The sequence below is a fragment of the Puma concolor genome, chromosome F2, assembly GCF_028749965.1.
Source record: "Puma concolor isolate L17-30 chromosome F2, mPumCon1.1.hap2, whole genome shotgun sequence".
Classification (NCBI taxonomy): Eukaryota; Metazoa; Chordata; class Mammalia; order Carnivora; family Felidae; genus Puma; species Puma concolor.
In genome coordinates this window covers 7,897,316-7,922,540 of record NC_141684.1, presented here as the reverse complement: position 1 = coordinate 7,922,540, position 25,225 = coordinate 7,897,316, and the positions used below count along the sequence as shown (strand labels likewise).

The following is a 25,225-nucleotide window of genomic DNA, read 5'->3' as shown; positions in this document are numbered from 1 at the left end:
GATGCAATGTGATAAACACTGCGACAATGGCAACACATCACAGCCATGTAGCAAACTCTCTGAACACCTTAATTTTACACAAGGCTGTGTGTTAAATACATCCAATAAAATAAGAATCCTAACAAAAAAACTACGTGATGTGATCGACATTAACTGAACTACTGAGGTAATCGTTTCACAATATACACAACAGGCCAAATCCGTGTTGTACGCCTTAAACCGATACAGTGTTACATGTCAGTTACGTCTCAGTAAGACTGGAAAAATACGCTTAAAAAAAAAAAAAAAAGGAAAAGAATACAGGCACAGCACCTGTCAGCTTCCTTTGTCTCTTACTCCACCCTCGTCTGTTTGACGCGCTTCCCTGAGGATGGCTCCAGCTGCTTAGTCACTTTAAATAGAGCTCTATAGAAAACCAGGGAGAGGTGGAGTGGTAGAAAAATCTAAACCATCGGGTGACTATAAGACCATGCCCTCTGTCTCCTGGCATTTGGAGTCCATCGGCACACAAAGGAGACAAGCGATGGAAAATTCCTTCCGATTTAAGGCACTTTGCTTGAAATACCTGTTAAGTCACTGCTGCCTAATCAAATTTTATGTGGGCCCCTCAAACTTGAAGAGGCACTAAAATACTTACATATGCACAAATCAGACTATTAGTAGTAATAATATCTAGAGGCATGAAGGTGAAAACACCTGATTATGACTGTTTATCCAGTCTTACTGCGAAAGGTGATATTTTGCATAAGTAAATTTATCAGAACACTGACTTTACCTTTTTCAACACTGATACTCTTTAAATATTAACTATTGCACCGTGCCATCCTAATGAGAAAATATCTGAGAGAAGAGAAATGTGATCTTTCCTAAATGACAGAGATGGTGCAGATTAAGCATTACAAACAGCCGTCCCTATACTGTGTCCAGAGTTACTGAGAATATGAGGACACTGACCGCCAGGGGAACAGGTATATCTACCCAACATTTAGAATGAACTGACACACTTAATAGGAACCCAAGTAATCTTCCCGTAGCCCACAGTGGGAGGTAATGCCCTCCCCCAAACATATCCGGGTCCCGATCCCCAGAGCCTATTACCTTCCATGGCAGAAGGGATTTTGCAGTTGTGACCCAGTTAAGGATCTTGAGATCAATTATCCTGTACCATTCAGGTGGGCTCAGTGAAATCGCAAGGGTCCCTATGGCAGACAGGCAGGAGGGTCAGGGTCACAGAGGAGCTATGACTGTGGAAGCAGAGGGACAGACAGATTGGCAGGGCTCTGCTGCTGCCCTTGAACATGAAGGCAGGGGCTCATGAGCCAAAGGATACCGACAGACTCTAGAAGCTGCAAAGTCTAAAGAAACAGATTCTCCCCTCCAGCCTCCAGAAAGAATGTAGCCCCTACTTGCTGACAACTTGATTTTAGATTTCTGAGCCCCACAACTGTCATGTAATAAATCTGTGTTGATTTAAGCCACTAAATTTGTGCTTGTTTGTCACTGTGGCCACAGGAAACTAACAGGGCTGTGAAGACCGGTTCACGGTCACACAGGCGGGAAGTCGTTCCAACCTGGGTCTGCCCTCCCGGAACCCACCATTGCACCCACTCTGCCTACTGCCTCTCCACACGGCCTGGCCCATGGGGGTGTGCTGCCTAATACAAGAAAAGCTCCCTGGAGCGCCTGGGTGGCTCAGTCGGTTGAGCATCTGACTCTTGTTTTCGGCTCAGGTAATGGTCCCAGGGTCATGGGATTAAGCCCTGCGCTGGGCTCTATGCTGAGTATGGAACCTGCTTAGGATTCTCTCCCTCCCTCCCTCTCCCCCCACCCCGCCCCGCCACCTTCTGCCCCTTCCCCCCGTGTGTGCACACACACTCTCTCTCTAAAAGAAAAAAGAAAAAAAATTTTAAAAGGCAGCACAGCACACTCTGCAGCAGGTATTTCGCAGAGCACTGTCCCCACAGTCCCAGCATCGGCAGTAATCTAGGCAGTGGCAACTCAGAACAGAAACAGCTACCGCGACAAGAATACAGTTTAAAGAAGTCTCTGTACTTTTAAGACTGAACTTCAGGCAACTGCAGACTGAAGAGACGGATGGCTCTCTGTAATTAGCACATCAGTTCTGATACAAGGAGGGATGGACCAGCGTTAGACATGGAAAGAAACGGAGGGCGGCACAGAGCCAGAGAAAAGAGCAGGAACGGGCAGGGCGCCACAACTGGGTTGAAGTTCCAGATAACGTTGCCAGGGATTTGCAATTTGTGGCTTGAGAACCCTGTACCCTGGCGAGGTTTTAGGTAACCAAGCCTTATTCAACAGTTAAATCTGTGTATTAGTCTAAGCTAACTATTCAGTGAGCTGTCTGGTGCATTTTATACTATGGGCTGTAACTCCTATGGTTTATAAAAAGCTGAGAGAAAGTGTTTCGGGTGCACCCAGCCAGGGCGCACATATAAAAAGGCACTGCAGTCGGTCCTCCCTCTGCGGCCCGTCACTCAGACACAGGCCGGTAAAGGCCACAGAAACCCACCGAGCCCATGCCCACCCCTGGCCCTTAACCTTTAACTCCAGGGTGACCTGGCAAAAGGTAAGAGCAACGAGGATGCTATGCAGGGACCAGTCGCACTGGAGCCTAGGACATGAACTTGGAGGGATCAACCAGCCCGTTGCTCAGGCACCACTTTCCATTGGTTACCTTCCTGGTTCCAGAGTGTATGTTTTTAGAAGTAAAGAGACCCCGGATAAGCGGGGCTACTTTATCCTACGATGATTCCGCCTTTAGAGGAAAGACGAGAAAAAGCAAGTCCACACTTACATCTCCCAGAATATCTCCACGTGTAGCCATGGCATCCCTTATTATCAGCTGAAGGAGCGAGGGGAAAAATGCTACGTCCTCCACTCAGACCTAAGTTCCACACTCGACTCTCCACTTGTCTAATTATGACACATACAAGAGTGCTTGAAGCTCGGATAATTCCTCTTTGTAAGTTTTGCCAGAAAACTTCTAAACTCAAGTGCATGAGGGCAGGTCAGATGGGGCGGGGGAAGGGGGGGTACCCGAAGGAATTAGCACGGAGCTTCAAAGAGCTTTTTATTTCATGATTAGAGGACTCCTGTTTGATTACCTAACAGTAAGGCGCTGCCCCATTTTACCTTCCCCATCTGCTAGGGGAGGCGGAATCCTGTAAGAGCCTCTAGACCGCACATGTGTAGGCCGCCTTCAAAGTCAAAAGGGAGGAAATATGCTACGGCATGATTTTTGCATTAACTTCTTTCATACCGTTGGCCTACACGCAAAGGGCTTAATAAGGCCCTTCACAGATCAGTGTCCCTCTTTGTACATACTGACCGGCAAACCTTTCTGAGACCTGCACCCACCCTGACCTATCCCTTCTGAGGCACAGTAATGAGCCCCTCTGGGAAACAAGAATGAATAAACAGGGACACATCACTTTAAAGAAGCCAATAAATGTGAAAAATTGGCCTTGCAAGCAGGTAACAGGAGAGGGTAACTACTCAATTCCTTTTCACTGAAAGATACCCAAAAAGATTCATTTAATGGTGAGTTCCTCTACTGTGTTTTAAAACATCCAATTCACAAGCATTTGATTTAATAGAACTATCCAAGAGAGGACATGGGGGAAATAACGCACTGAGTGCTTCTGTATGCCAAGCACGGTATGCCAGGTACTTTACATTTTTTTCGCTCATTCAACCAACAAACATTTATTGAGCACCTACTACACACACACACACACACACACACACACACACACACACACACACACACACACGCCAGGCACTGGTTTAGATGCCAGGGCTACAAAACAAAGCAGATGTAGAAGGTCAAAACTCCTGGGGCACCTGGGTGGTTCAGTTGGTTAGGCGTCCAACATCGGCTCAGGTCATGATCTCACGGTTCATGGGTTTGAGTCCCGCATCGGGCTCTGTGCTGACAGCTCGGAGCCTAGAGCCTGTTTCAGATTCTGTGTCTCCCTCTCTCTCTGCCCCTCCCCCACTCATGCTCTGTCTCCCTCTGTCTCAAAAATAAACATTAAAAAAAGTTGTTTTTTTTTTTAAAAAAAAGGTCAAAAATCCCTGCTAGAGCAGCTTACAGTCCAATGGAAGACACAGCAAGTCAAGAATAAGGAAATTACAATGCACGTTAGAGACAGAGGACAGTAAGAGACACAGAAGAGGGGTACCTGGGTGGCTCAGCTGGTTGGGCGTCCAACTTCAGCTCAGGTCGTGATCTCACAGCTTGTGGGTTTAAGCCCCACATCAGGCTCTGTGCTGACGGCTCAGAGCCTGGAGCCTGCTTTGGATTCTATGTCTCCCTCTCTCTCTGCCCTTCCCCGACTCACGCTCTGTCTCTCTCTGTCTCAAAAACAAATAAACATTAAAAAAAAAAAAAAAAAAAAGAAAAGAAACACATAAGAAACTACGAAGGAACTAGGAAGAGTTCAAGTGGCAGAGACAAACACATGTTCGTCACAGAAACGACACAGGACACCTGAGACAGAGAAGGCAAGAAGAGACACCTCAGGGCCAGGAGGGCTCTGAAGGATCTGGCGGGCTGCTGGGGTTTGACACACACCCAGAAACTGGGAAGCCTTCCACATAAATGGTCGGAAGCACGGGGAGACCGGGAGACACCCCAGGAACAAGTGCGGAAATCTGTGGGTTGAGCACTGTGAACTTCCAAGAGGGAGAAGTCAGCGCGAAGGTGGCCCCAGGAAAGGAGACTGAGAAGGAGCAACGAGACAGCAGGTGAAGCCCAGGTAAGTGGGCGCTCCTTCTGTCATCTGATCCCCAAGGCCATCAGGCACGGGGGTATAACCATCCCCATTTTACTGCTGAGGAAACGGAGGCTCAGAGAAGTAATGTGACCCAGGCCACGCCAGAGGCGGTGGGAGATCAGAGCGGCTCAGGCCTCCGCAGCCCTGCGTACCCCACATAGCTTCTCTGTGAGACAAGCTACTGAATCGTCACCGACACAACAGAGTAAAAACCGGGTCATTCCAGGCAGGTCTTAAACGTCTGTTTCCAAATAAGGAGCTGGGGCGCCAAGGCGGCTCAGTCGGTTAAGCGTCCCACTTCAGCTCAGGTCATGATCTCACGGGGTTCATGGGTTCGAGCCCTGCGTCGGGCTCTGTGCTGACAACTCAGAGCCTGGAGCCTGTTTCGGACTCTGCGTCTCCTCTCTCTCTGCCCCTCCCCTGCTCATTCTCTCTCTCTCTCTCTCTCTCTCTCAGATATAAATAAACATTAAAAATAAATAAAGAGCTAATTCTAGGGTTACAGGCTGACAGCCTCATCAAAGCAGCCAAACCCCTGATCCCAGCACTTCTCCCTGAGGAATTCAAAGCACGTGTCACGTTGTCACATGGCTCCCAAGCGCATCCCTGGGGAGGGAGAGAGTGTCCTTCTTTGGTGGAGGGTAGGTTATTTTTCTTAATTTGACCAATCAGTTTCAAAGCTTATCCAAAAGGGTAATAACTGAGAAAACCTAAGAGATGTCCAGAAAAAAAGAAAAAGGAATAACATATGTGTGCATACAATGATTTATAAAAATAGCACCTTATAAAACCATACTCTAGACACAGATTATCCAAACAGACAAAAATCTCAGAACATGCCCAGCATCTTGAGAAATTCAAATTTCAAAACAAAATGAAAAGAACAGACTTCTCTGTAAATATGTTAATTGATAACTGTTAAAAAAAAAAAAGATCCCTATCACACACCACACACCAAAATAAATTTCAAGAATATTACATTTAATAAACATTATAAACCCCCAAAATAAAACTTGAAGAAAATACAACAGAATTTTCCCCTAATACGTGGAGGGTTTCTTTCAACTCAGAGAAATCATGAAGAAAAAAATAAAGGAAAAGACGGATAAATTTACATATGCAAAGTTATTTTACTTCTGTACATAAAAAAACGTGACAAACAAAATGTCAGTGCAAATGGTAAGCTGGAGGGAAATGTTTGCACCATTATGACAAACCACTGATATGCAAAGAGCTTTTAAAATTCATCAAGATGCGAGTGCCACGGAAAAAGTGGGTAGGAGATGGAACTAAACTTTTTTCAAAGCTTTTTTAAAATTGCAAAGAAAAAGAAGTGCCTATAGTTTGATCACAGGTACACAGCAGACTGTCCATGAAGCTGGGACATCTGACCTGTGATCCAGCAATCCACACATCAAGCTGGCCTTCGAGACAACACGAGACTGGAAGCCCTCGGGAAGAAAAGACCAGCCCAGACTCAGACTGGGTGAAGCTACCCTGCCCCACGGAGTTCCAGATCTTCACCAGCCACCTGCCTCTGGCCTCACAGAGCACAGAGGTGGAGAGGGACCCAGGAAGTGTGACGGTCTCATGTCCTTGTCCTGACGCACCAAACTCAGGCCCAGGTGGGGCAGACAGCTGGTGCACTTCAGGAAGGCTGTCTTCCTGCTTTCACTAGACAGCACCTTTGCCTCTCCAAATTCCCTTTCCTGCTGAAGAGCTTGGAGAAGCAAGTGATGTGACACGTGTCATAAGCTGAGTATGTCACTGCCATGCCCGCCCTGACACGCTGCCCACTCCAGCGGTCCCCTCCGCATCTGACGGTGGTCGGTCCACAGCCCCTGATTAGACATGCCCCACCTCCCCAAAGCCTTTCAGGCCAGAACCCAGACCTCAGAGCCCTGCACGAGGCCACAGTGTCCCTCCCTGGCCCCAAGAGTGCACCCCCAGACCCTGACACCACAGCCCCATGGACACCCCAGACCTCCCGGCACTGAGGACGGCCGCTCCTCATTAGTGACACTGTGTTATTAGGCATTTCAGTGACTTGGGTGCTTCCATGTCAAAAAATAACAGAGGCACAGAACTCATGAATAATTACATGACTTAATGCTTTCATTACTCAGGATAAAACTGCTTTACTGTCACTGCATTTTTAATTATTTTGCTTATGGATTTTCTTATTTATAGCACAGTGTTGAAGTCTGAATAGTTATGGCTCTGGCCTCCACTGAGCCTTGGGCAAGCCCTGGATCTCTAACGAAGCCTCGCTGAGCATGTGGCCTCTCCACAATCCCCCGAGCTCACCCAGATGCACACACACACCAGCATGGGTTCCCTGGAACATTCTACAATGAAGGTATCACCTAATGGCCGTATCGCTCTCGAAAAGTAACTGTTGAAATCACTCTGATTGTTATGGTGAACTCCAGTTTTTGTATATGATTGTGCTTCAATACCCATATACTTATAAATATGGTTTATAATCTTGTTGCATGGAATAGTCACAACACCCTGCGACAACTGGGGTTTTTAAAGGAAAATAAATAAAGGTTAAAGGCCTTTGTGGTTTAGCTGCCTGGCTTCCTACAACGATTCTGCATGTCTTCCCTCTATCCCGCCCCTCTCGGGGAGACTCTCCTGGACACTGTGACCACTGCCCACCACATGTCCTCCCCACGGCGACTCACACCCTCCTCCCGGGGCTGCGAGCCGCCTTCCATCACCGCATCCACCTTCAGCACAGCTGTGTGTGGTTCTCCCCCCCACCCCCACCCCCACCCCCGGGCTATAAACTCCCCAGGGCCGGAGGCTGCTCCTTACTGACCCTACACCCCAGGCACAGCTGGACCGGAGGAAGAACTCGATCCATGGTTCTTAATGAAGGAATGAAAGTAGAAATCCACTGAAGTGTACTTCACCAAGGTCAGATTTGCCCAAGCATTGTGTGTATTTTAAACTGAGCCCCCCTTTGGGGCTGAATATCAACCCCTGCGGTGGCTTAGCTGATATGCATCCACTTGAGTGTGAATCAAGTGGACCAGGTGTGATCAGGTCGAGTGTGATCGTGAGCGTGGCTGCTACTCAAGGTCCTCAGGCTCAGGTGGGGGTGGAGGGCTGAAGAAGGTTCCAACTTTGAGATCAAGGCCTCCCGAGGGTGCCTTGTTCCCTGAAGCAGCGTCCCCTCCGCATTCACCGCCCTATGTATACACACGAGTGTGTGTGAGCGTGCGCATGCACACTATGCACACACACACACACAAGGTTCAGCAAGCACTGGTGGAGGTCAGGCAAGCCTCCGACACTGAACACAGGGAAAATGAGGAAGCAGGTGAGTTCTGTCCCCTCTCTCCCAGGACTGAAATTCTACAAGACACAGCTCTGTCTTGCCTGTAGGCAACACATCCACAGTTTCTGCTGAACTTGGAATGTCAGCTTCAAACCACACTTTTGGGTTTTTGTGGGGTTTTTTTGAGAGAGAGAGAGAGCATGTGTTGCCAGACACAGGGCCCCATCCCACTGACCGTAAGATCACGGCCAGAGCCGAGATCAAGAGTCAGGCGTTTAACCCACTGAGCCACCCAGGCGCCCCTCAAACCACACTTTCAAGAGGGAAACAATCTCACTATGGTACAGAGTCCTGGACTCACCGTCAGCAGTGTGAAGGAGCTTGTGACTCTTCAACGTCCCTTTTGATTTGAATTTCTTGCCACACATGTCACACAGGTGGGTTTTCTCAGTGCTGTGACGGTTCATGTGAGCCTTGAGGTTACTCTTGCTGCGAGTTGCATACTCGCACAAAGAACATTTGAAGGGTTTCACACCTACCAGAGGGGAAAAAAACACACAGAATCACACACACACACACGCACACACCCCTATCTGCATCCGTGTGTGCATCCCAAGGACACATGTGCACATCCACTTTGAACAAAGCAGTGCACCCGCCTGTCCCTAAACGTGGCGCACACCTGCCTCGCCCTGCTCCTCCATGCTGTTCCTTCGGCCCGCCACGCCCTTCCTCCCGGCTCTGCCAGGGCCTCCCCTGGGCGGTCTCCTCTGGCCCGCCCAAGCGAATGTCCTGGACCCCTCCGCTAGCTGTTCTGCTACAGTGCATCACAAGTCGTTCACACTGCCGCTCCCCGCGGTCTGGGAACCCCCTGAGGGCACGGACCCCGGGCAGTCCCTGCAGCACACGTTCACTCAATCCAATGGGACTGAGGTGAGCTGACAAAAATTCAAGGAAACAAGGGTCTGTGTGCAAAACCCAACGTGCTCGGGCACCTAGGATCAGATGTGAAAGCACATTTTCATACACCAAACAGAACCCTGACATCAGCTGGTGTTGGGCTAATGGCCTGGACTGTGGGGCATCCTGGCTGCTCTCCCTTCACTCAGCAAACACCTGCTGAGGACCTGCTCCGTAGCGAGCGTGGGGCGGGGGGGGGGGGGGGGGGGGGGGGTTCTCTGAAGCGGAGAAGCCCCTGCCCCTGCGGCCTCTGTCCAGGGGGGAATGTAAAGTGAAACAGGCTGCGACACCTGGTGCCACGTGCATGGGGAGAGGGACGCTGTTCCCGACACCGAGCGCAGGGGGAACCTGCCACGCTGCGCGCCTGGCAGGTTCAGCCCCTGTCTATGAGGCCTGAGACTTGGCAGTGGAGGAACCTGAGGCTCCAGGGAGGCTGCAAGGTGTGCCCGGGGCGCAGAGCTGGGGTGCACCCGTGCCGGTAAACAAACGCACCTCCCCCTCCGCGGCTTTGACCTCAGCTCCTTCTGCCTGGCGTGGGCCCTGCTGCATCGCTGACCAACCCGACCGCCTCTCCCTTCCTGACAGCACTTCCCCCGAGGCCTGAGAGCAGGTGCTTCTGGCCACGCCGTAGAAACTCTTCATCCTCCGTCCTCCCCAGGAGCCCTCTTGTTTTCCTGCCCACAGCTTCCCAGTTTCCTAACTCACAGGCGGGACCTCTGCAAACATCCGGAAGGGCTCCCCCTGTCCCCACCACTGAGCCTCACCCCCAGGAGAGCCGCGTCCCTACGGCGGGAGGCAAAGTTGGTGGCCCACTGTCTCTGGCAGTCTCCCAACCTCCAACTGCCCAAAGCCCCAGAGTGTGCTCCCCGTTCCTCCCCTCCTAGGCAAGCACCCCAAAAGCACAGCCTGTGTTCCTCCCACCTCCTGGATTCTTCCTCCACGATGCTGGGACCAGACGACGTTCTGCTGTCCTCTTCGCCTTTGCTCATCTGTGCAACACCAACACTTCCTCAGCACCTACCGAGCCAGTGCACCACGGCGGCCACCAGTCACCTCCGTGACTGAGACAGTGCTGTTCCTATCCTCCTGAAGCCCGCTGCCTAGTGCAGGGGTCGTGCGGATTTATTTCGCTGCAATCCCAACGAAAGCTACAAAGAACTGCATGCCTCTGCTCACCGCACTTGCCACTGAACAGGCAGTGACTGAAATCATGGAGCTCAGCTGGCTGCTGCACACGTTTCTGGGTAAGTGGAAGAAAGTCTAACTGCAGGGCGCATGGCGACACGGCTTCCCCCTAAAGTGCTCCCGCGTGAAGCTCAGAAGCACGACATTGAAAGGATGCTCCATCCTGAGAGATGAGTACTCACCTTCATGAGCCCAAATATGACGCTGAAGGTCTGAGCCGTTCTTCATGAAATAGAAATCACAATACGGGCACTTCATGGCTCTCTTTCCAATCAGCCCTTTCAGCTGAACCCTCCTCCCGAGAACCTCGGAAATAGTGCTCATGGAGACCTCTAGATGAAAAGCAGGGTGATCATCAGAAGCCAAAGGAGATCAGCTCATGGAAGATGGGCGTGAACCTCGTGACAGTGCCCGAACCCCAGCACTAACGTGACAAATCCAGATGTGCCCCATGGAGTCCAGCAATAGAATTTTGGCCTAAAAGTTAAACCAGAATCTACAAGTCTCAGATCTAAATATCTGTGAGCATAAAACGTGAGGGACAGAGAAACAATGCCACAAGGCACCGTCACGCAAATGCAGGACGTGAAATCATCTACAGGAGAAGTGACCCGGTCCCTCCAACAAATTGATGTCACGGGAACAAAAGTGGGCTGGGGTGTCCCACAGAATACAAGACACTCGAGTGACGGGACAACTAAACACAAAATGCCTGAGTCTTGATTCAAACAATCTTCGGTGGACTCGGGAAATTTTAAATGAACTAATGGTAGGTAATGATAAGGAATTACCATTAATTCTGTTTGTTTTACCTGATTTTACTTTTGTTTTTATTTCACGTTTTTATTTTTTTTTTTTTTAATTTTTTTTTTCAACGTTTATTTATTTTTTGGGGGACAGAGAGAGACAGAGCATGAACGGGGGAGGGGCAGAGAGAGAGAGGGAGACACAGAATCGGAAACAGGCTCCAGGCTCTGAGCCATCAGCCCAGAGCCTGACGCGGGGCTCGAACTCACGGACCGCGAGATCGTGACCTGGCTGAAGTCGGACGCTTAACCGACTGCGCCACCCAGGCGCCCCTCACGTTTTTATTTCAATTCTAGTTGGCTAGGGGCGCCCGGGGGGCTCAGTCGGTTGAGCGTCCGACTTCGCCTCAGGTCATGATCTCACGGTGTCGGGCCCTGTGCTGGCAGCTCAGAGCCTGGAGCCTGCTTTGGATTCTGTGTCTCCCTCTTTCTGCCCCTAACCCACTTGCATTCTGTCTCTGTCTCTCTCAAAAATAAACGTTAAAAAAAAAATTTAAAAAAAGATTCTAGTTGGCTCACATAGAGGGTAGAATTGGTTTCAGATTTAGAATGTAACACATAGCACCCAGTGCTCCTCATAACAAGTCTGTTTTAATGGCGACCCAGTGGCTGTGTTCAGAAGACGCCCTTACTTGCTACAGATGCATCCTAAGTTCTTTTACAGGGAAATGGCACGCGTGTGGGACGAACTTGAAGATATTCTAGGACAAAAGTCTGGAGGGTCAGTACAGGAAACAAATCTGATAAAGGGCACGTGGGTGCAGAGTCCAGGCTGTTATGGATCCTTGGGGTCCCTCCTGTTACCCTGTTTTGTAGACATCTGAAGTTTCAGCCAAAGAGAAAGAACAGCTCACACATGTTCATGAGCAAAGGTTGGGCGGTTTAAATGAGCATCCCTGGCTCACACCGGACGCGGGTGACACGGGACACAGGCCGACACGGGGAGGGCAGGACGAGGCCACCAGGACACCACGGGTGAAGGCCTCAGGGCTCCATCTGCTCCCGGACAGAATGTGAGAGTTTGTGAACCCTGTGATCTCTCTTTTCCCCATTATCATCGGTAATCAGGCAGTCGGTGCTCGAAGACAAGAGCGGACACAAAACAAAGAGAAAAGGGACAGGGACGCAGGGGAAGTGCACTGGCTTACCTGTCCCTCACTTCTGCCACACACAGCACCCACGTCAGCACCCACATCTGTGCCCCCGGGCCTGCCCGTGTGACACCCAGATCTGGGGATGGGCCTTAACGGTGGCAGCCCTACCCCAAGGCTCTCACGGGGTGGCAAGGAGGTGGCAATGACCTGAACACAAGGGGTCAGCATCCCCAGCCAGGGAGCCCTCACATCCTCCCCAAGGAAGAACACAGAGAACAAACAGGAATTAACGGGGCAGAATGGAGGAAATGTGTCCCAGTTGGCGAGAACGGAAGTGTGGCAGGCAGTGGCCAGGTGGCTCGTGCTCACACCTCTAAGTGGCTAAGGAAACCAGTGTGAGGAGACCCAGGGTGACAGTCACCCCGACTCGCCAAGGCTCCTCAGTCTGGGAGTGCACACCCTTCATAAACCACCCTGCTGGGGAACAAGTGTTTCACAGGGGCCAGGCACTGGCTTCCAGGGAGTGGAGTCTAGGTCAGACCTGCATTGTAAGTGACCCATCTGAAGGCATTCAAAGTGCACATGAAAAGGGGGAAGGGAGATGACAGTGTGGGGAGAGTATCTCAAGGCCAGATGAAAGGATAAAATGAAGTAAATGGTTATAAATTCCCAACCTTAAATAAAGGTAATCGTATCCCTTAAATTTACTCATACTTCCGTCCCTCTTTATTTCCGTTTAGTGCAGTTGACATGTAATGCTGTGTTTTAAAATAAACATAAGCATTTTAGGGGTGCCTGGGTGGCTCAGTCAGTTAGGGGTCCAACTTGGGCTCAGGTCACCATCTCACGGTTCAGGAGCTCAAGGCCCGTGTTTGGCTCAGAGCCCGCTTCGGATCCTGGTTCCCCTTTCCCTCTACCCCTCCCCCGCTCAGCACTTTCTCGAAAATAAATTAAAAATGCATTAAAAATAAATGAATGAATGAACGAACAAATAAATGAATGAAACGTAAGCATCTTAAAGTTAATTTCCTCTCCAAAATGCATAACCTTACCCGGATGGTTGGTCTTGATGTGCGACTTGATCAATCGATCTTCTGAAAAAGACTTTTCACACACAGGACAAGAATAACTCCTTTTGTCCTTAACAGAAAGAGAGCACAGTCAATTAAGCGTCCCACTTAAACCTTGGCTCCATGGAACGTCCACCACCACCGTCACCACCACCGCCACCACGGCCAGACCACAGTGCACCTTTGCAAACGTGTGACATGCCCCTGCACCTGGCCCTCACAGCCCGGGGAACAGTAGCGGCTCCGCGTCAGAAGGGAGGGACGGGGCTTACAGACGAGGGTCCAGTGAAGGTGGCCGGGCCAGCAGAGGGCAGGGCTGGGCCTCGAGGTCTACCATGCAGACCGGCGCTGCTCCGCGACCCAATGCGTATTATGTCCTCCAATGCTCTCTGCGTGGTGTGGGGGGGTTTCACAGAGTTATTTTACTGGGACTCACAACCACTCTCAGTGGACAAGCATTACTGTGCTCACATTGCAGATGAAGAAACCGAGGCCCAGAGGGATGAGCCCCGAGTCTGAGAGGAAGAGCGGGCGTCTGAACCTGAACGTACACAGGCCCACCCGGGCGGCTCCTGCTACTCCCCAGGCCGCGTCCACGGAGGTTCATGCTCCTCGCTTCGTGGATCCAGCTCCCACGAAAGGAGAAACGCTTGTGAATGATCAGGCTCTAGCTCTGCTCATCTGCCTTTTCCCTCGGCTCACTATTGGGCTAGTTCATGGGCCAACTGTCCCCGGAGGGTGGGTGTTATGGGTTAAACCGTGTCTCCTGCAAAATCCACGTAGTGAAGTCCTAACCCCCCAGTATTTAGGAATGAAACCTTATTTGGAAAGAGGGTCACTGCAGCTGTAACTAGCTAAGAAGAAGTCATCAGAGCGGACCGCCATCCAACAGGTCTGGTGTTTGGACAGGGACATGCACACGGGGGGATCCCACGTGGAGATGAAGGCAGAAATCCAGGTGGCGAGTCTACAAGCCAAGAAACGACAAAGATTGCTGGCGAAACGCTGGAAGCTCAGAGGGAGGCAGAGAACAGACTCTCGCCCATGGCCCTCAGGAGGAAGTAACCTCGCTGACACCTTGATCTTGGAACGCTAGCCTCCAGAACTGCGCGACCAGAAACATCGGTTGTTCATGCCACTCGGTGGTACAGGCGCTCGAGGGACGAGCGTGAGGGGTAAGCTGAGGAAGGGAAATGTCGGCCTCCGGACTCCACCTGCTCTGCAGGGGCTCCAGACAGGTGGGAGAGGCGGCCAGACAACAGAGAGCCACGCGTACGGGTCTCACTCGTGCTCCCACCCTCGGCGCCCCTGGCAGGAAAGACAACCAAGTGAGGCTGCACACGAATCACTCGGAGAAACGCCCGCAAAAACCCACGAGAAGCTTCAGAAGCGTGACCTGTGTGAACAAACTTCACAAGCCTGCAAGAGCCGCAGGAGCCGTGACCGCAAGGATAGTTCCGGAAGGTGTTCCCAGTCCGCGCTCACCTGCAGTTACAGAACGAACCCCCACCGTTTGTTGAGCACCTGCTAGGAGCTCAGCATCCAACCAAGTGCTCTCATGTCTTAGTAAACGAACACAATCCTCACAGCCACCCAGAAACACAGTCAACTCAGACTAATAACAGCAGCAGCAACAGTGACCACTTCTTCCGAAGTTCCTCGTCCAGAGTGCTGTGTGTTACATGCCACGACCTACGGGGCATTTAGAGCTGCCCAAGGCCACACCCCCCGGAGGGCAGAGATGGGTGTCCAAGGCAGACCCCTGTAGTCCAGAGTTCCTGCTCCTATAAGACAGTGACCAAGAGCACAGACTCAGGACTCACAGACCCCGAGCTCAAATCCTGGTTTCGCCACTTAGCTCGGGAACCCTGGGCAAGTGACTTAACCGTCCGTGCCTTGGTTTCCTCATTTGTAAACTGGCAATAAAAACCGCCTGTTGCTAGGAGGAAAAATGAAATTACAAACACATAAAGCAGACTCACAACTTCTAGTCCAGCACGGGAGAGGCTCAGAAGTTTCTACTCCATCCTAACAATAGATGAATACGCTGAGAAAGGAACAACCCTTCTTAACCCTTAAGACACGTGACGTCACAGGGGCAAGCCAGTGCCCCCCAACCTGAAGAGAAGGCAGAGAATCACAACTTACTGGAGCAAAATCCCACAGGCAGACACCCCCCAGAAAACCAGGACCAGAGTAGGGCAACCAAGACTGGAATTGATAAGCTGCTGGAAACTCACCAGGGCCAAGTAGGAGAGTTCAGCATTCCAGGGGCACCCACTTTTGTGAGTTTTACCCCTAGGGCCTCCACCCTGTACTCACAGTGAGCATCAGAGAAAAACCCATACTTCTGGCAGGGAGAAGGGAAAAGGAACCATTCTGAAACACACTGGAGCATTCTATCCTTGACAACACCTGCCCCCCAGAGGAAACCAGTTCACCAGAGCCTAGCTTGCCGGGGTATTATCGGAGACTAAGCTACCTGCAGGAGGAGAAGTACCCAATTCCAGCCCCCTACAGCCTTCCACACGGGAGAAAGGACAGACCCAAACCCGGCCCACTTTAGCCATCCTTACCCACCTCAGGGAGTTGGAAAAAAAAAAATGAGGAACACTGGTGAAGTTCATGTCCATAGGCAGAGGCTCCTGAGAGACTGAGCCCTAATCACGGGGTTACAGAATGATTCTCCTCCCCCACACCTTACCAATACATTACTACACGCCTATTTACGTCAAGTCCTTGTACCCAGTACATCCTGTCCAGCTAGGAAGGAAGAATAATATCACAAGACTCACGAAAAGGCAAAAAGCACAGTTTGAAGAGACAGAGCAAGCGTCAAAAGCAGATTCAGATATGGCAAGGATTTGGAGATTATGAGACCAAGCATTTAAAACAACTTGGATGTACACACTAAGAGTAAGAGCTGTACTGGACAAAGCAGACGGCACGTAAAGGAGAGGGGCGATGGAAGCAGAGGTGAAAATTCTCAGAACCAACAAAGAGATGCTAGAGATCAAAACCACGGTGGCCGAAATGAAGAAAGCCTTTGATGGGCATGTTAGACTGGATACAGCTCAATCTCAGAGCCTACGGATATCTCAAAAGAAGCCTCTAAAACTGAAAAGCAAGGGGAGCCTGGGTGGCTCAGGTCGGTTAAGCGTCCGACTTCAGCTCAGGGCATGATCTCGCAGTTTGTGAGTTGGAACCCCTCGTCGGGCTCTGTGCTGACAGCTCAGAGCCTGCAGCCTGCTTCAGATTCTGTGTTTCCCTTTCTCTCTGCCCCTCCCCCGCTCGCTTGCTTGCTCACTCTTCTCTCTCAAAAATAAATAAATATAAGAAAGAATTTTTAAACTGAAAAGCAAGCAGAAAGATTGATGTGTATCGAAGGGATGTGTATGTAGTAGGAATATGAGAAGAAAGAGATAAAGAAAACGAAGAAATACCTACACCAACAATGATTGAGAACTTCTCTAATATGATGTCAAACACCAAGCCACAGATCCCAAAAACTCAGAGAACATCCAGTAAGAATAATACCAAATAAACTACACCCATCATTTTCAAACTACAGAAAACCAAAGATAAAGAAAAAATACTGAAAGAAGCCAGAGGTAAAAAATAAAACCAAACAGAAAAACACCTTACCTATAGAGGAACAAAGATAAGAATTGCACCCAACTTCTCAGAAACTACACAAGCAAGAAGAGAATGGAGTGAAATGTTTACATAAAGGAAAAAAACACCCAACTCAGAATTCCGTACCCTGCAAAACTACCCTTCAAACATGAAGGAGGGGCACCTGGGTGGCTAATTGTTTACACGTCTGACTCTTGATTTTGGCTCAGGTCATGATCTCAGAGTTGTGAGATCAAACCCCTCATCATGTCAGTGCAAAGCCCGCTTAATATTCTCTCTCTCCCCTTCCCTCTGCCTCTCCCCAGCTCACCCATGTGTGCTCTGTCTTGCTCGCTCTCTCTCAAAAAAAAAAAAAGAAAGAAAGAAAAGGGAAAAAATGAAGGAAAATACTTTCTCAGACAAACAAAATTGAAGGAATTTGTTACCACTAAGACCTGTCTTACAAGAAATATTAAAGCAAGATAAAGTTAAAAAAAAAAAGCAAAGAGGAAAAAGTCAAAAGTTGATCTTCATAAAGAAAGAGCACTAGAGAAGGAAGAAGTAAAGGTAAAATAAAAGCTTTTATTTATCTTAATCTTCATTGATCTAAAAGAAAGTTTGTTCAAAATAATAACTGCAACAATGTATTCAATACACATATATGTGCTTATATATAAGTGAATAAATACCGGCAATGATACACAGGGTATGAAGAAGGAATTAGGATTATTGTGTTACTACAAGATACTGACACTATCCACAGTGTAGAACAGTGCTATCTGAAAGCTAACTTGGATTCTATGTAAATGTATGCTGCAAGTTCTAGGGTAAACACTAGCAAAAGTTAAAAAAAAAAATTGTAAGTGATATGCTAAGAAAGGAAAGAAAATGAAACCATAAAATACCCAGTTAAAACTACAAAAGGCAGAAAAGAACAAGAGTAGAAGACAAGAAACAGAAAACAAGGGCAACAAACAGAAAACAGTAACAAATATGGTAACTATTAATTCAACTGTATCAATAATCACTTTGGACATCAATGATCTAAAATGCACCAAATTAAGAGATTACCAAACTGGGGTGCCTGGGTGGCTCAGTCGGTTAAGCGTCCGACTTCAGCTCAGGTCATGATCTCATGGTTCGTGGGTTTGAGCCCCACATCGGGCTCTGCACTGACAGCTCAGAGCCTGGAGCCTGCTTTGGATTCTGTGTCTCCCTCTCTCTCTGTTTTCCCTCTGCTCGTTCTCTATCTCTCAAAAATAAACAAACGTTAAAAAAAAATTAAAAAAAAAAAAAAAAGAGAGATTACCAAACTGGATCAAAAAACAAGATTCAGCTATATGTTGGCTCTACGAAGCCCACCTTAAATTTAAAGACACATACAGATTAAAAGAAAACAGACGGAGAAAGATATACTATGCTAACACTCATCAAAAGAAACGGGAAGTAGCTTTCTAATTCAAGAGAGAACAGACTTCAGAGATGGTTATCAGTGATAAAAAGGGGCATTACCCAATGTTGAAGGAATCAATTCTCTAAGAAGACATAATTGTCCTTAACATGCGTGCATCTAACAACAGAGTCAAAAAGCATGAGGCAAAAAATGGTAGAATGGCAAAAGGAGAAATAAACAAATCTACTGTCTTAGCTGGAGACGTCAATACCCCTCTCTCAGAAACGGAGAGAGCCAGCAGGCAGAAAGTCAGTGAGGACATGGCTGAACTCAACAACACAGTTGAATTCAATCAATCAACTGGGTAAACTGACATCCATAGACTACTTTATTTAACAACAGCAGAATACACGTTCTTCTCAAGGTCACATAGAACGTTCACCAAAACAGACCACATTCTAGACCATAAAACAGCCCTCAACAAATTCAAAAGAACAGAAACCATACAGTGTTTGCTCAGAATGGGTTAAACTAGTAATCAATAAAGAAAGACAGCTAAGACTATATCAAAATATGTACATATTAAATAATATACTTTTAATAACATGAGTTAAAGAAGAAATGGCAAGAAAAAAATTTTTTTAATATTTTAAACTAAATAAAAATGAAAACACAACTTCTCAAAATATATGGAAAGCAATGAAAGCTGTACTTGGAGGGAAATCTATATAGCCCTGAATGTATAATATTAGAAAAGAAGATCTAAAATCAATCATTTAAACTTCCACCTTAGGAAAGTAGAAAAGATGACTAAATTAAACCCAGGTTAAGCATAAGAAAAAAAATATGAAAAATTAGAGCAGAAACCAATTAAATTCAAAACAGGAAATCAATAGAGAAAAATCAACAAGACCAAAAGTTGGTTCTTTGAAAAGATCAATAAAATCATTAAGCCTCTACCCAGTCTAACTAGACAAAAGGGAGGGCAGAAGCCACTAACATCAGAAATGAAAAAGGGGACATACTACAGATCCCATGAACATTACAAAGGTAGTAAAGGGATACCATAAACAATTTTACGCCCACAAATTCGACAACCTAGATGAAACAAACCAATTCCTTAAAAGATACAATCTGCCAAAATTCATGCCAAAAGAAATAATCATAATAGGCCTATCTCTACTGAAGAAACTGAATCAATAATTAATAATTTTCCAACAGAAAAAGCATCAAGACTAGATGTGTTTACCAAACACATAAGGCACAAATTATACCAATTCTCTACAATCTCTTTTAGAAAACAGAAGCAGAGGAATTACTTCCTAACTCATTCTATGAGGCCAGCATTACCTTAATAGCAAAAATAGACAAAAACATTGTAAGAAAAGTAAATTACAGACCAATATCTCTCATGAACAGAGAGGCAAAAATCCTCACCAAACCTTAGCACATCAAACCCAACAATGTATAAGATCTGTATACCCCAAATGGGATGGGGAGCCTGGGTAGCTCAGTCAGTTAAGCATCTGACTCTCTGATTTCAGCTCAGGTCATGATCTCCTAGTTTATGAGTTCAAGCCTCACATCAGGCTCTGCACTGACAGCATAGAGCCTGCCTGGGATTCTCTCTCTTCCTCTCTCTCTGCCCCTCCCCTGCTCATGCTCTCCCTCATTCTCTCTCAAAATAAGTAAACTTCAAACACAACAACAAAAGAACTATACACCACAAACAAGTGGGATTTATCCCTGGTAGGCAAGGCTTACTCAACATTCTAAAATCAAATAATATAATCTATCACACCAACAGGCTAAGAAATAAAAATCACATGCTCATATCAATAGTAGCAGAAAAAGAATTTCGTAAAATGCAACACCCATTCATGACAAACAATCTCAGTAAACTAGGAAGAGGGAGGAACTTCCTCAACTTTAGACAAAGATTATCTACAAAACACAGCTAACATCATACTTAACAGTGAGTGGAACTGGATGTTTTCCCACTATGGTTAGATTAGATTAAGGCAAGAATGTCATCTCCCAATACTCCTTTCAACACTGTACTGAAGTCCTAGCTAAAGCAATAAGGCAAGAAAAGGAAATAAAGACATACACGTCAGGAAAAAAGAGATAAAACTGTCTTTGTTTGCAGATGACATAATCATCTATGTAGAAAGTCTGGAAGAATAGATAAAAAAAAAAAAAAAAAAAAAAAAAAAAAACAACTCCTGGAACTAATAAGCAATCATTACAGCAAGGTTACAAGATAAAAAGTTAATGCACAAAAGTCAATAGCTATCCTGTATACCAGCAATGAATAAGTGGAATCTGGAATTAAAAATGATACCATTTATATCAGCACCATGCACAACTGAAATGCTTAGGTATAAATGTAACAAAATATGTACAAGATCTATATGAGAAAAACTACAAAATGCTGATGAAAGAAATTAAAGAAAAAAAAAGTAGAAAGCTATCCCATGTTCATGGACAGGAAGACTCGATATGGTTGAGATGTCAGTTCTTCAAAACTGGATCTATATATAGAGTCAATGCAACCCCAACCAAAATCCCAGCAAGTTATTCTATGGTTATGGACAAATTGCCTGTAAAGCTTATACAGAGAGGCAAAAACAAAAACAGAATAACCAACACAATATTGGAGGAGAAAAACAAAGTTGGAAGATTGACACTACTCAACTTCATGATTTATCATAAAGCAACAATGATGAAGACAGTGTGGCACTGGTAAAAAAAAAAAAAAAAAAAAAAAAATACCAGCAGATCAGTGAAAGAGAATAGAGCCCAGTCAACTGATCTTTGACACAGCAGCAAATACTATACAAGTGAGCAAGGACAGTTTTCTCAACAAATGATGCTAGAACAACTGGACAGCCAAAATGACAGACACACATCTTACAGTCTTCCACAAATATTAACTCGTTGTGGATCACAGACCTAAATGTAAAACACAAAACTATGAAACTCCTAGAATGCATACAAGCAAACCTAGTTGGGGGCTCCTGGGTGCCTGGGTGACTCAGATCATGATCTCGCAGTTTGTGAGTTCAAGCCCCGTGTCAGACTCTGTGCTGACAGCTCAGAGCCTGGAGCCTGCTTTGGATTCTGTGTCTCCCTCTCTCTCTGCCCCTCCCCTACTCACACTCTGTGTCTCTCTGTCTCTCAATAACAAATAAACATTAAAAAAAAATTTTTTTAAAGAAAAAAAAAAGAAAACCTAGATGGCCTTGAATATGATAACGACCTGTTAGATACAACAAAAGGCACAATCCATGGAAGACTGAATCGATAAACTGGGCTTCATTAAAATTAAATTTTCTGCTCTATGAAAGATGGTGTCAAGAGAAGAAAAAAAAAAGTCACATAATGAGAGAAAATATTTGCCAAAGATATATCTGATAAAGGACTCTTAGCCAAAATATGCAAAGAACTCTTAAAAGTCAACAATAAAAAAAAAATTTTAAACAAGCCAAAGACCTAGACAGCTCACCAAAGTAAGTAAATGAGAAGACGCTCCACATCGTATGTCATCAGGAAATGCAAATTAAAGCAAGAATGAGATACTACTATAGACCTGTTACAATGGCCCAAATCCATAATACTGACAAACAGATATACTGTGGTCCAACCAAACAATGGAATATACTCAGGACTAAAAAGAAATGAGCCTTCACGCCATGAAAAGATGGGGAAGAAACTTACATGCATGTAACTAAGTGAAAGAAGCCAGTGTGAAAGGCTACATGCTATAGGATTCCAACTGTATGACATTCTGGAAAAAGAACGATGGAGAAAGTCAAAGGGTCCACAGTGGCCAGAATGCAGGGGGAAGGGAGGGATGAACAGGCGGGCAAGGAGAATTTTAGGTGAGTGAAACTACTCTGCATGGTGGACACACGTCATGATCCATTTGTCCAAACCCTCCGAATGTACAGCACCAAGAGGGAGCCTTAATGTAAATAACTGCAGACTCTGGGTGTGACTAGTGTGTCAATGCCCGTTCACTGATTACAACAAAGGTACCACTGTGGTATGGGATGTCAATGGTGGGGAAGGTAGTGCACGTTTGGGGACAGAGAAATCTCCGCACTTTCCGCTCAATTTGCAGTGAACCTAAAACTGTTCTAAACAATAAAGTTTGAGACAACACACATAGAGTGCTTAGAACAGAGCCTGGCCTATGGTGAGCACTCAATAAATCTGAAAGACTCTGCTGCTGTGGCTGCAGCATTGCTATCAATGCAACTCAGCCTCAGACACCAGACTTTCTTGGGGGCTAACGCAGCCTGGGAGTCTCCAAGGGGGAACTGAGCCAGCACCCTCCCAAATTCCTTTGTGGTTTAGTTGCTGCCGTTGCAGAACCTCTCCTGAGGGTGGTGTTCCCCAGAGCACACTCAGGAGAAGGGTATTTAAAAACAAAAACAAAACCTAATAAAGTCCCCTTGAACCACCAAAAGGTCTGGATGCACTTCCCACAAAACACCTGGGTTCCAAGTAATGTCTGCCAAGCTCAGGGGTCCCAGGGGTCCAGGCAGCTCTAGGGAAGCTGCCCTGAGCTTTGCACGCAGCCAATGCCACAGACTTCCACGCAGGCTACATCGTGGGCTCAGGGCTGCTCGGGATGTTTCTGTCACTGTCCTCCTCTGCCCTTGACCCTTCCAGGTCACTCCATCACTCCCTGGGTCTGCACACAGGAACTCGTGCTCACAGACCGTTTGGAAAGACACCACTGGGCCTGGTGCACGTCCTGGAGGAGGCCTGTCAGCTGCCCCCAGTGCCCTCATCAGCAGAGATGATAGAGGCGTTCAGAAGGGCTTTGAAGGAGTTTACAGTGATCTCCCCTGAGTCCTTGCTATTTGATTTTTTTTTTTCTTTTAATCTCTGATAGTCTGAAAGCAATTTATCTTAGAGCTTATCAGGGCCCCTCATTTCTTGATGTCTTTGAAGATTGTCAGAAGGACACAGGCGGTGGGAAAGGGTGCTGGGAGGAGGGCGCACTCTTAGGACTCATTTATTTCTTTTTTCGACCTCAGTTCCGTGCCGGAGATGAAAACCCAAACTGACACAGCAAACTTAAAAAGAGCGGTTGTTAAAAGAGTTCCCGGCAGAGGCGGAGAGGGAGAGGCCCGTGCGGTAATAATGACGGTCAAGGAGCCCAGACCTCGGAGTTTGTTTGCTCTGGTGGAAACGGCCTTCAAAGCAACACAGGACCCTTTGAAAGAAGAAAGGCATCAGCTAGAGTCTGTGGCCACAGTGTGGGGCGCAGGAGTAGCCCCAGGGCTTGGGCGTAGGCTCAGGCCCTGGCACTCTGCCTGGGTGAACCTCACCTTGGTCAACAGCTCTACAGCAGGTGCCCTGGCCCCCAGAGCAACTGGGCAGTTCTCAAGTCTGAAACTAGCAGTGGGTGGAGAACAGCAAACCTGCCCCTGCCACCAAGGGAATTCACTATCGCATAATTACCACTCCTATAAAATATCTGACATCAGGACGCCTGGGTGGTTCAGTCAGTTAAGTGCCCGACTTGATTTCAGCTCAGGTCATGATCTCAGGGTTTGTGGGTCGAGCCCTACTTGGGATTCTCTCTTTCTCTCTCTCAAAATAAATAAATAAGCTTTAAAAAAGAACAAAAACTAAAATAAAATATTTGATATCAAGTTCAAAAAATAAGGTGGGAGACTGCACTCTGACCAATTTCTCAGGAATAAAAGGCTATGGTTATGGGATCTGCTGTCCTCCATGGACTCACTCTTTCATTCCTCAGACGTTCCAAGGGCCCCTGTTACGTGCCAGGCCTTGTGTGGAGGACAGAGGTGTGAGGCACTGGCCCTGGCCTCAAGGGGCCCGTGAGCCACTGAGAACTGCCAACACACAGAGGCAGAAGGTATGACGAAGGCAGAAAAGGTGACCCTGAAATGGAGACTGATTTGAACAAGCTAGATAAAAGCCCCAAACGTGCTCCATTTAGAAGTTTGACTCCAGGATCATCCTGTCCGCTGAAAGCAGTTCTGTTGTGCCAGGCCATGCCCTCCAATTCTGCACACTGGCCTTGCTCACGGAAGCTGCATTTTTCCACCCAGGAAGCTCTGCCAGCCCTAGGTCCCCAGGGCTGCGGATAAATGCCCAAACACGGTGACACAGAAACAAACGGTCTGCGATCACAGAGGAAAAGTCCATCTGGCTCCCGGCCCTTGGAAAAGGAAAACCTCATATCCAATCGCTTTAGTTCAATAATATTTTCCTCCACTTAAAAAAAAAAAAAAAAAAAAATGACAAATCCATTTATTTCCAGAAAGATCCAAAGGGTGGGTTCCTCTACTTTCTCTGTGTTTTCTTGACAAGATATTATTTTACTTTACCTCCAGCAAGTACATGCAAGATGTTTTAAACATGTGTACCCTTGTAGCCAAAAACAGACCAAGCACTTTTCAAAGACCGGGCAAGCGCTAATTTCAAACATGTGCCAAGAGACCACCACGCCCTGGATGGACGGACGGATGCGTCCTCCACCGGCCCAATACTACCGCTCTCCTCCTCCTGCTACTGGGAACGACGAGCTAGCTCAGACCCGCCTCTCCCCTGGACACCCGGACCTGTGCCACGGCCCTCACATCCGTCATCCCCGAGTCCCCACAGCAAGCCTGGTGCGCTTTGCAGAAGCGAACTCTCAGAGAAGTTCGGAAGCGAAGCCACAGCCTTGCAAGGGGCGGAGTCAGCACGTGACACCAAAATGTGCCCGTTCCCAAGGGCGGGCGGGCGTGTGGCTGCCACGGTGCCCTCAGATCGGCTGGATACCTGTGAGGTATTCTTGGAGAGCGCCCAAGCTGGAGATAAAGGGAAGAGACTGACATATCCTGAGCAGTCACCATCTGCTCTGTTTCCTGCCATTTCAAACGTGTCCATCAGGAGGGACTGAAGGCACAGATTCCCAGGTCCCCCTCAAATTACAGTGGGGGCAAGAGCCCGGCGACCTCTCACCCCATGTGATTCTGATTCAGG

At 47.5% G+C, this 25,225-nt stretch overlaps 1 protein-coding gene across 7 annotated transcripts in view; it reads right to left on the bottom strand.

Moving 5' to 3' along the window:
* Nucleotides 1–25,225, bottom strand: part of ZFAT (zinc finger and AT-hook domain containing) — a 350,311-nt gene that overhangs the window by 144,316 nt on the left and 180,770 nt on the right. For 6 of the 7 annotated variants that reach the window (XR_015246882.1, XM_086695747.1, XM_086695746.1 and 3 more), the window contains 4 exons: nt 13,476–13,592; nt 13,186–13,273; nt 10,416–10,565; nt 8,450–8,623 (listed from right to left, as the gene is read on the bottom strand). Coding sequence is in view for 6 of the 7 variants with exons in the window: in XM_086695747.1 (XP_086551873.1) it covers nt 8,450–8,623; nt 10,416–10,565; nt 13,186–13,273; nt 13,476–13,592 (529 nt within the window). In the remaining variant the exon portion in view is untranslated. The remainder of the gene's footprint in view (nt 1–8,449; nt 8,624–10,415; nt 10,566–13,185; nt 13,274–13,475; nt 13,593–25,225) is intronic. The other variant, XM_086695745.1, reaches the window with a different exon arrangement.